Here is a 12,780-nt window from a genome sequence, read left to right as displayed (position 1 = left end):
AAATCCAGTGAATGTGGATAGAATAAAATAATTATTCCACTCAGTCTCATCGTACATGGATTATAGACAACTCCGTGCTACGCGCCTCGTCCACTATCAGCTCATGTACGACTCGATTTTGTGAAATAACTGTTATATAAAAATTTTTGTGTGTGTGTGTGTGTGTGTGTGTGTGTGTGTATACACCTGGTCCCCTGGTCTCTCTATGCCAGGCTGTCTGGAATTGTGTTTATAATTCCCACTTTATTTTGGTCAGAGTTTCCACATAGCTCCTCTAATCTGATCCAGCCATAAAGGTATTATGTCATTAAATGAGTCACAAATAAAAACAGGTGAACCATGAAGGTAGTGACCTTCTGAAAATACACACACATATATCTTGTACTTCTGTCTTTGTGGGGACTCTCTTTGACATAATGCATTCCCTAGCTTCTTACCCTAACCTTACCATCATAACTAAATGCCTGACCCTCACCCTGAACCCCACCCTGAACCCTGAACCCCACCCTGAACCCTGAACCCCACCCCTCACCCTCATTCTAACCTGAACTCTAAAACTAAGTCTTAACCCTCAAATAGCCCTTTGAAGAAATGAGGACCAGAAATAATGTCCTCACTTCCCAAAAATGTACAAACTCTGTTGGTTAAATTAAAAAAAAAAAAAAAGTATTCCAGTCTTCAGTATGTAGCAAGTAGAAGTACACACACACACACACACACACACACACACACACACAAGGGGTTGATTCTCTCATTCATCTTTCTCAGTGTGTGTAAGTCACTGGGTTTTTCTTTTCTTATTTCCTTAATGAAATCTTTCTCTAATCGTTCAAAAAACTTGAAGCAAGACACTTGCCAATGAAAAAAAAAATATCCCCATCTCTAATACACCAGTGTTTTCCCTTTCCTTGCTCCTTCTTGCTTCTCTGGTTAAACATTACACTCTTTAGCCTCACATGACGATTTAAAAATGAGTCATTCATTAATATTCAGTCGCTGCTTTAACCTGGACAGAGTCGCAGTGGATCAGGAGCCTAAGCTGGGAACGCTGGGCGTGAGGTGGCTACGAGCTGTCTATCACAGGACACCATGCGCACACATTCACACACTCATTCACACCTAGCGGCAATTTATGGCCCTTTTCCACTACCCTTTTTCAGCTCACTTCAGCTCGCTTCAGCTCACTTCAGCCCGACACGGCTCGCGTTTCGACTACCAAAAAACAGCACGACTCGGCTCGCTTCAGCCCTGCTTAGCCCCTAAAACTCGCACCGTTTTGGAGTGGGGCTGAAGCGAGCCAAACCGAGCCGAGTGAGGCTGGGGGCGTGAGCAGACACTCCCCTGTGCACTGATTGGTGAGGAGGAGTGTCCTCACATGCCCACACATGCCCCGCGAGCACGCTGGGATCTGTAAACACCGCAAACCCGGAAGAAGGAGAATTACGAGAATTATGAAGCCTTATGCGCCTCGCCTCATCTATACGCTCTTGCCAGTATCTGTTGCCGTTGTCGGTGACAACAAGCCACAGAACCAAGACCATCAACACTAACGACTCCATGTCCTCCATGTTTATTGTTTACTATTCGGGTCGTGAGACTACCGCTTAAAAGCTCACTGATGTCACTGTTTGCGCTGCTTAACGACATCACGTGACGTCCACCCACTTTCGCTAACTCCACCCAATGTGTCCACCCACTTCCAGCCAGCACGGTTCAGCGCGGTTGTAGTCGAAATGCAACTCCAACAGCCCCGCTCAGCCCGACTCAGCACGGCACGGCTCAGCCCGACTCAGCCGCGTTTGTAGTGGAAAAGCGGCATTAGAGTCACTCATATATCTACTGGCATGTTTTTTGGAAGGCAGGAGGAAACAGAAGAACCTGACGTAAACACAGCGAGAATACTGTTTGTGAAATGCCACACGGAGAGTAAATCGAGCTCAGGATCAAACTTAGGACCCTGGAGCAGTGTGGCAGTAACTGCTACCAGCTGCATAAATAAATAAATAAATAAATAAATAAATAAATAAATAAATGCCATTAAAATGAGTCAATCTTAAATCATCTGGATTAGTTATTACGAGTAAAATGTCAAGCAGTAATTCTCAAGGACCCAGATGTGTTTTTATTGATCTTGTTTCTTTGATTTGCTTTAGATATTACTTCAGAGTTCAAGCAAAGAATGTTTTTGGTCTCGGCCCGATCAGCGAAACATTAACTTACATCACAGAATCAGGTCAGTATCCTCTCCAGCTTGGGAGAAGCTTTGTCTTCGTGTTTCGTTTGACTTTAACTGTTCTGTAAATGGAAAACATTGATGTCTGAACCAGAATGTTGTCCTTTTTACAGATGACCCTCTTCTTATAGACAGACCTCCAGGTACAAGACACCTATTACACTATACATGGTCTATAATAGGATGCTAGTTGAAACACAAACATAAAACCCCGTCATATTTACTCACAACAGTCCAAACCTCATGTGTCTAACAAACTCATGTTTATCGTCGAACACATCATTCCTGTTTCCCCTCAGGTGGCGAGCCAATTTGGATTCCTTTTAAGTTTAGGTACAACCCTGCGTACAGTTCCTGTAAAGGAAGTCAATTTGTCAAGCGCACGTGGTACAGGAAGTTTGTGGGTGTGGTCCTGTGCAACTCACTCCGCTACAAGATCTTTATGGGAAATGGACTTAAGGGTAATATTGATGGTTGTTTTATTTGCACATTTTTACGTCTCTGCTGCAACAGATCCAATTCACCTTGCATCGGTCAGACGTCTCATCTACACGCATCTAGTTTACAACTCAAACTACTGCATCATTTCATTCATACAGCGTACTGTACCATTACACCGTTACATGCAACACGCTCATGGCAAACAAACTGTAGTATAATCAGCGATGGCATGGATTTATAATGTCATCATTCAGTGCATAATCTACCGTCAGCCAAGCTGGCCATGAAATATATTTAACAGTTATTCCACGAAATCGAGTCGTACATGAGCTGATAGCTGACGAGGCAAGATTGAGTGGAATAACTGTTTTATTCTATCCACATTCACTGGATTTTGAGAAACAGAGCATTTTTATTTTTATTTTTTTGCAAATTCAATCAATAAAAACTTTTATACAAAACGTCCGACAAAATCATTTCTGCTTACAATGTAAACAAAACAGCGAAATGGCAGGAGCAATTTGTGAAAAATGTGATAATAATAATACTTGAAAAATAAAAAAGAAATGTTCTTACCATCAAATACGTATTTTTTATTCCATATTTCATTGCTTATTTTGGGGGGTTTTGTTTTCGAGTAGTTTTTATTTCATCCTCAGTTGATTCAGTAACACGCTCCGCCATTTTCTTTTTCTTCTTTTTTTTTTTTTGGCGGTTGGCAAACCAACTTAAAGGTTCACTACCGCCACCGACTGGGCTGGAGTGTGGAACAGGAGATATTGGGGGGAGGGGGGACTATATTCCTGGGTTTCATGTGATGTCACATCTACCTCATTAGTTATTCATAACTTTAGCTGGCAGTCGACAAAGCGTTTGTATGGAGAAGGTGCATTGCTCGCATGAAAAATGCCTCACGCTTGCGTTGTTTTAGGTTGTTCGAATCGATCAAACCATGAAACTGATAAAAGTTCCTTCAGGGTTCCCCGTGAACTAATAAAAAAGGGTGAACAAACACAGGATTTCACAAAAAGACGTTGAGAAAGGTGACTTTTGAACCTCTGACTGAAATCGAAGGGAGCCGAGTCGAAGCATGCTCGAGTTTGCAGTGATCACTTGGTGAAAGGTTTGTATTTCCCTCTCAGCTCTGGCCTTAGTGCTTTCCAAGTACTTTTCTTGCTATGTGTTGTTATTTTACGGTACTTTTTTTAAAGTAATGAAGCGCTAAATTCTCCAGCTGTTTCTTTGTTTCCTCCTCACAAAGTCCATATGCATGAAGGTCGCGACAAAATTCTTCCCCAGCCGTACAGTTACAATGCGCCGTGATCACTTCTCCGTCTTGTTTAACTAAGATCCAGGTCTTTAAAGGGGTTTCTGATGATCTTTGTGAATGATTTAGCTGAGAGATAAGAGCCAACACAAGTGAGAATCAAGCCAACTGTTGTTTGTTTACACTTCAACTTGCAGCGCTTCGTTGTAAAGACGTGAACGAAAAGCTGAAAAAAAACCACACTTACACGGGCAAAAACAATACAGGATTCATTGGGCAGCGACTTGATCCCGAGGTCCTTTATCCAGCCACATACAAAAAAAGTTGTAAGCCTCTGTACTCTTCCACGCTTTCATCTGTTTTGCGGTGTAGAAGGACGTCTGCAACACCAGATAGTTGGAGATGTTGGGGAACTCGACTGAAGGGTAGTTTTCCAGATCGTATGACAAATCCTTCTTTCCCAGACTGTAGCGGTCGATTCCATTGCACATAGCAACCTTCTGAAGATATCTAAAGCCAGCAGTGGCTTCTAGATTACGACCGTACTCTGATAAGTTATCGCTAGTTGTTTGCGCTACGGCAGCCGTTTAGACCACCAGCTATTTCACTGCCGGTAAAAGTCACGTGACTGAAACCCAGCAATTCTTTTAGCTATTTCTGTTTCTTTTAAATACTTCATAACAAAGTGATATATCTGACTTGATGCCCACCACCATTTTGTTTTTCTCTACTCACGGTATACGAGTTGATAGCCTAGTCATAGAGTAGCCAATCAGAGTGCACGATTGTTCATATCCAGTGAATGTGGATAGAATAATAAATGTTATCACTTTGAGATCCTGAATTATTGGTCTTAATCGATAGACTGTATAATATGTCAAAAAAAAGTTAAAAAGACTTACTTTTTGGCCCTTCAGGGTCTCACAAAAACATTGACGTAGCCCAGACAGATTTTGAGTTTAACGCCGCTGCTCTAGTCCAATCTGTACCTTTCATGTTTCTGTATCATACACAATGTCTAATGTGTGTCCATTGAATTCAGTTGTAATTGCTGCCTTTCAGTTCAGGCACGAATACTTATTCTCTTTCCTATATTTTCAGATACTTTCTACAGTATTGCTGATTCTTTTGGCAACGGAGAAGACCACTGCCAGTTTGTAGACTCACATTTGGATGGAAGAACAGGACCACAAACCCTTTCTCTCTACCTACCCCAAGCTCAAGGTACAAATCCTGGCACGCTCTCAGAATTTACTGCTTTTCATTCTGGCATCAGTGCTTTCCATCAGGAGCATGCTGACCATGCTACCTTTTCTCTATTTCAGGTTACTATCGCTCGTATAGACAAGAGCCTGTAAGTTTTGGGCCTGTAGGCAGGCGTACACCTCATCAGATTGTGGGCTGGTATGAGTGTGGGGTCCCAATCCCTGGGAAATGGTAACAGAGGACATTCTGAATGCCAGTGATCACTAGCAGCTACATTTCATTCTACTACAACCTCTCTGTTTGCCAAGTCCGTAAATGAACTTTTGCCGACCGCAGCACGTACAGCCTAAACCAACATACTGTTTCTGTCAGAGAGGATATAATACTTAAAATAACATTTTATATATAACTGTTCCAATATCAAGCACTTTTTAAAAGCAGTCTGTATATGAGGAAATACAAGCATGTGTGCTCAAATTATTAACAACATTATCGGAACACTGTGTCCTGTACGGTATAATTCCCAGTGACAATGTCTTTGTTGGCTTCTTATTACTGCTGGTAATATTAAGGAGTTTGATACAAACCACAAGCCTTACAATTGCAATGACGTATATAATAATAATGATGTAACAAATTGTCTGTGATTTTTTTTTTTTTTTTGTAATTTTTTTAAATAACTTTTGATAGTTTTGTACTCGTGTTTTCTATCCTCTTACCTTGAATGGCAGATGGCTTGGAAATATTGCCCATATTAGGGCAGATAAAAAGGTAATTTTATTTGCTCAGGAAAGATTTAATACTGAATAAAGATACTATATCACTTAAAAATACTATGAACATCAAATTTTATATCACACAGACAAAATAATGTAACCATTTGATAATATGTGAGGGAAATACTACTTTAACGAGGGGAGGTTTCTTTGAGTGGACCAAAAGATCTGTTGGACCCCTGATACTATTGTATGTCTAGATGTTCCTGATCACCGAGCACCTGACAATCGCCAGCCTTAACCATGTATGTTTTTTTGGTTCATCATATAAAAAGAATGATCAAATAATTTGAAAAGGTCAGAGAAAAGTACATAAGTTGGTCATTAACACATTGATGTTTATGTATAGTACCAGTCAAAAGTTTGGACACACCTTCGAATTCAATGGGTTGTTTTAGAAGAAGAAGAAGAAGCCTTTATTTGTTACATGCACACTCAAATTCATCCTCTGTATTTAACCCACCTGAAGCAATGAACACACACAAGTGAGCAATGAGCACACACACATCCCCAGAGCAGTGAGCAGCTTGGACTTCAGTCCAAAGCCACCCCGTGTTAACCTCACCACATATTTTTTTGGACCGTGGGGGAAACCAGAGCACCCGGAGGAAACCCATGCAGACACGGGGACAACATGCAAACTCCATACAGAAAGGCCCTCGTCAGCCGCTGGGCTCGAACCCAGAACCTTCTTGCTGTGAGGTGACAGTGCTAACCACTACACCACCGTTTTTCTTTATTTTTATTAATTAAAAGTCACTTCATGTCTTAAAGTAATGATGGATGTCATTTCTCTTTACTTAGTTGTTCAGTTCTTGACATAATATGGATTACTACAGTTGTGGTATGGAATAGGGTTATTTATTGTATTTTTATTATTTACTGTTTATTATTTGATCTCAACTGCATCAAGAAGGCGAGAAATTGCACTAATTACCTTTTGATGAGTCACAGCTGTTAACTGAAAAGCATTCCAGGTGACTCCCTCATGAATCTGGTTAAAGGAAGACTGACTTTCAGCGTTTTCAAGTGTAAATCATAAAAAGAATTTTCCCCAACACACACTTATTTTTGTTTAGTGACCAAAAGCTACTGAATTTGAATCACAGACTTCCAATTTCATTAGTTTTTTTTAATAGAACAATTAATGAATTTAAAACCACGTGGCCCTAAATTCTCCGCTATTTTTTCCTGCTTCACCATGACCCAATACAAGATACTACGTCATGCATCACGTGGTGGGCTTTCCCTGTTCACGCAAGGCATTGTGGGATACAAATTTGAAACAGGAGAGAAAAATGGAGGACGTGAGTGTGCGAATGAAACGTGAAAGACCGACTACAGTAACGGAAAGAAAGCGAGAAGAAAAGACGTTATGTTATATACGAAGGAAAGGAAACGCAGGACCAAACTAATAAATATCGGCGCTCAGCGAGCACCTCGGTGTGATCAGCTGTTCGTTTAGCGACAGAATGATGGAACTGTCAGTGCACGCTCAAAGGGAAACCTGTAGATGGCAGTAATGCAACACTGTGGATGCCAGCTGCCGTAAAACCCAAAAGAAGAAGAAGAAGGTAAACCTGCGCATGCGCACACGGACTTCCTCTGTCTGCTTGACTACATGAAGCGAGCGATTTCATGCACATTATTTGCTTTAATCCCCTCAAATTAAATAACTTCCCAGCCACAGAATGGCCTGATATTTTGTGAGATATTACAGAAATAAACAGATATCACAATCACCACATTTCAGCCGGAACTAAATTTCACTGATTTTATGAAATCGAAAGGCCGTCTCGCTTTAAGATAATGCCAGTAGTGTGCAAAGCGTCATCAAGGTAAACAGTGGATACTTTCAAGAATCTAAAATATGAAACATTTTGTTTGGTTGGTTTTTAACACTTTTTTTAACCATATAATTCCACACATTCCATTTGTTATTTCATAGTTTTGATGTCTTCAGTATTGTTCTACAATGTAGAAAATATAAAATACAGAAAAACCTGTGAATGAGTAGTATGCGTGTACAAACTTTTGACTGGTACTGTATCTGCTCTGCTTAACATGGACACAGTATAGTATAATTCTAACATTCTCATCATCATTAAGAACAATTTGTAATTTCTAATAATGCAAGTCACATTTCCCTTGTCTGCACATACTGGAAGAAGTATAATATATGGTTAATTTATTTGAGGTTAAAATGCATTCATATTTATCAGTAATCTCAAATAAATCAATTTGTCTATATTATCGATGGACAACATTTCCAGAAGCAATATTTTTTTATATTTCCTGCCATGTCGTCATGTACTTTTGGAGCTGAATTGTTTGTTTTTCATACTACTGTGTGGAAAATATTACTATCTCAAGGAACAGCAGTTCCTTATCATAAAAATCAAACACATACGTGTTTTACTTGGCATTTAGGAAAAATGTATCTGGCAGTTCATACAAGAGGGAAATCCGAGGTTAACTAGTTCAATCATCTGTCTTTCAGACAGCCATTGTTTTCCACTGATTTTGGTGACAGTAAATGTTTTGGTTCAAGGACGGTCCATAGCAAAGCATAGCATATTTTGCACTAATTTCACCTCCATAATAAAGACATGCTCCAGAAGTAATCTGTTTTTTATCCTGCTTTGTTTAAACTGGTCAACTGGCCCATATTTCATTATGAAGCGCAGCATGGTTTGGAATAGTTAACAACTTGTGTTACATAATAATATATGTGCCATCTGTCACTATAATCAATCCATGTCAATGAAAAAAGAAAAAAATACTGGAGACAACCTTCACATCAACCTCCAGTAATGAATAAAACATCACTATTCATTAGAGCAAGAGTGTTGAAGTATACCATACAATAACCTTTGGTTTATACAGTAAATATACACTACCGTTCAAAAGTTTGGGGTCACCCAGACAATTTTGTGTTTTCCATGAAAAGTCACACTTTTATTTCCCACCATAAGTTGTAAAATGAATAGAAAATATAGTCGAGACATTTTTCTGGCCATTTTGAGCATTTAATCGACCCCACAAATGTGATGCTCCAGAAACTCAATCTGCTCAAAGGAAGGTGAGTTTTATAGCTTCTCTAAAGAGCTCAACTGTTTTCAGCTGTGCTAACATGATTGTACAAGGGTTTTCTAATCATCCATTAGCCTTCTGAGGCAATGAGCAAACACATTGTACCATTAGAACACTGGAGTGAGAGTTGCTGGAAATGGGCCTCTATACACCTATGGAGATATTGCACCAAAAACCAGACATTTGCAGCTAGAATAGTCATTTACCACATTAGCAATGTATAGAGTGGATTTCTGATTAGTTTAAAGTGATCTTCATTGAAAAGAACAGTGCTTTTCTTTCAAAAATAACGACATTTCAAAGTGACCCCAAACTTTTGAACGGTAGTGTACATGTTTAAATCCAAGATAAAGTTTCATGGCCAAAATGTAATAAAATTACCATTAAAGAATCCAAACAATGCTTCCTAATGCAATTTGATTTATTATATAATTCTGAAGAACTAGAATAAAAGCATCATGATAAATATATAAATATAAATTGTTCACGGTGGTGTAGTGGTTAGCACTGTCACCTCACAGCCAGAAGGTTCTGGGTTCGAGCCCAGCGGCCGACAGGGCCCTTTCTGTGTGGAGTTTGCATGTTCTCCCCGTGTCCACGTGGGTTTCCTCCGGGTGCTCCGGTTTCCCCCACAGTCCAAAGACATGCAGGTTAGGTTAACTGGTGACTCTAAATTGAGCGTAGGTGTGAATGTAAGAAGTGTGAATGTTTGTTTGTCTCTGTGTGTCAGCTATGATCTGGCGACTTGTTCAGGGTGTACCCCGCGTCTCGCCCATAGTCAGCTGGGATAGGCTCCAGCTCGCCCATGACCCTGTAAAGGATAAGTGTGTCTGTGAAGGTTCTCAGTTATCCAAATCATCATAAACCGTAGGTGCTAAAGAAGGCAACAGGACTTGCTTGAAATTCTTGAAGATGTTTCACCTCTCATCCAAAAGGCTTCTTCGGTTCTGTCTGACTAGTGGGGAGTTCCAGGTATTTATCCTCTAGTGGACCAAAAGCAACACTAAGGCCCTGTCCACACGGCAACGGATTCAGGTGAATCCGATACAATTGTTTATCGTTTAGGCCTGGCGTCCACACGGCATTGGCGTTTTGGGTGCCCCAAAATGCAATCTTTTGAGAACGGGTCCCAGAGTGGAAAGGTCTGGATGAGTAGAATGGATTTGTTTACGATGACGTCACAACCACATGACTGTCAGTGCTTCACGCCGGGTAGAAGTGTAATGAACTCGATGCGAGTTGTCAACAAATCCTATAACTTGGTTCATGAAACGCGCTTACAAAATATTTCACTGTGAATATTTATTGTGTAATGGTGCAAAGTGAGAGAGAGAGAGAGAGAGAGAGAATAGCCCTTAGAGCAGAGTCAATCCCGCCAGCAAAAATAGGGAAAAAAAGGAGCGATCTCACCTCTTCAGATGTTGGTTTAAGTCCTACAATACATTCCTCAAAAAGGGCATAGAAGAACAAATTAATCCATCAACGTGTAGCATTCAATTTATTCCGGACCATTAAAGATGCGGGCGGCACGGTGGTGTAGTGGTTAGCGCTGTCGCCTCACAGCAAGAAGGTCCTGGGTTCGAGCCCCGTGGCCGGCGAGGGCCTTTCTGTGTGGAGTTTGCATGTTCTCCCCGTGTCCGCGTGGGTTTCCTCCGGGTGCTCCGGTTTCCCCCACAGTCCAAAGACATGCAGGTTAGGTTAACTGGCGACTCTAAATTGAGCGTAGGTGTGAATGTGAGTGTGAATGGTTGTCTGTGTCTATGTGTCAGCCCTGTGATGACCTGGCGACTTGTCCAGGGTGTACCCCGCCTTTCGCCCATAGTCAGCTGGGATAGGCTCCAGCTTGCCTGCGACCCTGTAGAAGGATAAAGCGGCTAGAGATAATGAGATGAGATGAGATTAAAGACGCCGCCTTCCGCGTAGAATCATACGTCATCCTCGCCGCCATATTGGATAGGTCAAAGCGGAGAATAAAGATGCCTCATTCATGTGCTGCGTTTAACTGTACCAACAGGTTTGCCGTCCAAACGAGATCACATGGGATTACCTTTCACAGGTGAGACTGGAAAAATACTTTTCATTGTATTTGGTGATTATAATGTAATTTTACGAACAGATTTTTCTGACTTTGTGGCTAATATGAAGTCTCGCGCATAATAGTTTATGCGCATGCATCCTTACTTCTTCTATTGTTCTGGTGTCTCTGAAGGGACCACCTTACAGTGCCCCTAGAGGTGTGGCATGTGTATTGCATCGTTTTCAACAAGCGTTGCGTTGCCATATGGACCTGATATTTTACTGATCGTTGCCCATGTGGACGCGATATTTTTTTAAATAACATCTCGTTGCCGTTGTCGTGTGGATGTAGCCTAAGGTGGGGTTTACATTAGACCGTATCAGCGGATCATCAGATTAACGTTTTTAAAACGATTAGTGTGCACACAGCAACACCAATACACGATTCGCGTGCACACAACAACGCCAATACACGGATACGCTCGGCTCCGCAGGCATCCTGCGCTCCAAATCACTCCACCCTGAACAGCGAGTGCCCTCTGGAGGGTGCGCACTCCGGCCCTGCGCAGCTCACAGAGCGCGCAAGTGGAGCGCACGAGCAGTGGTTTGGGACTGAGCCACTGTGTGTGTGATCTCAGTGCATGTCGGGCATGCGCGTCACTTACCACTTGCAAGTGGAAGGATGGCAAGCCTAAAGACAATCATAACTACACAATGGGCAGTATTTGCATCAGTATTTGCAGTATTTTCATACTTTTATACTCTTTAATGAAAGGTGATACAAGGCGGAAGTCCGCGCCGTTTTTCAGCAGTCGCGTCACATGACCAACGCCAGCGAATCAGGAAGGTGGATGTCACAGTGACGTTGTCCAATGACGATGCCAGCTAGAGCTCAGCACAGCGTATCCGCGTATTCTCTATGTTTACACAGCACCGGACCAGACACGAACTGGATTGAATACGTGGACCCTGGCGGATTCCCGTTTCCCGGCGTTTCCAGGCGTTTTAATGTAAACGGACAGTGCATCCGCGAAGAAAACGAGACCGATACGGTCTAATGTAAACTTGGCCTAAGGAGAGTCTCTGAGGTCTCAGTCATTCTGTAGATTGTTAGAGTCCCTGGGGGCCAGGTGTGAATGGTGTTAGCAGCCTAGAGGGTTGTTAAAGTGATCTGTGGGTCGTTGGCTCTCTCTGCCATCATGTGAGTTATTGAAGTCAGCTGAGGCTACGTTTACACTAGACCGTATCTGTCTCGTTTTCTTCGCGGACGCACTGTCCGTTTACATTAACCCCCCTGAAAAAGAGGGGAAACGGGAATCCGCCAGCATCCACGTATTCAATCTAGATCGTATCAGCTCCGGTGCTGTGTAAACATTGAGAATACGCGAATACGCTGTGCTGAGCTCTAGCTGGCGTCTCATTGGACAACGTCACTGTGACATCCACCTTCCTGATTCGCTGGCGTTGGTCATGTGACGCGACTGCTGAAAAACGGCGCAGACTTCCGCCTTGTATCACCTTTCATTAAAGAGTATAAAAGTATGAAAATACTGCAAATACTGATGCAAATACTGCCCATTGTGTAGTTATGATTGTCTTTAGGCTTGCCATCCTTCCACTTGCAAGTAATAAGTGATATGCGCTGGGATCTCACACACAGCGGCTCAGTCCCGAATCGTGGCTTGTTCACTTCACTCGCGCGCTCTGTGAGCTGCGCAGGGCCGGAGTGCGCACCCTCCAGAGGGCAC

At 42.0% G+C, this 12,780-nt stretch overlaps 1 protein-coding gene across 2 annotated transcripts in view; it reads left to right on the top strand.

Moving 5' to 3' along the window:
• fndc1 (fibronectin type III domain containing 1) overlaps positions 1-5,978 on the top strand; it is a 95,742-nt gene extending 89,764 nt beyond the window's left edge. For both annotated transcript variants that reach the window (XM_060917974.1, XM_060917973.1), the window contains 5 exons: positions 2,154-2,233; positions 2,347-2,376; positions 2,533-2,694; positions 5,043-5,165; positions 5,267-5,978. In XM_060917974.1, coding sequence (XP_060773957.1) covers positions 2,154-2,233; positions 2,347-2,376; positions 2,533-2,694; positions 5,043-5,165; positions 5,267-5,382 — 511 coding nt within the window. In that variant the 3' untranslated portion in view covers positions 5,383-5,978. The remainder of the gene's footprint in view (positions 1-2,153; positions 2,234-2,346; positions 2,377-2,532; positions 2,695-5,042; positions 5,166-5,266) is intronic.
• Positions 5,979-12,780: the final 6,802 nt, after the last annotated feature.

This window comes from Neoarius graeffei, chromosome 3 (genome assembly GCF_027579695.1).
Source record: "Neoarius graeffei isolate fNeoGra1 chromosome 3, fNeoGra1.pri, whole genome shotgun sequence".
Classification (NCBI taxonomy): domain Eukaryota; kingdom Metazoa; phylum Chordata; class Actinopteri; order Siluriformes; family Ariidae; genus Neoarius; species Neoarius graeffei.
Note: the sequence above shows the minus strand (reverse complement) of the source record. Positions and strands in the feature narration are given on the sequence as shown.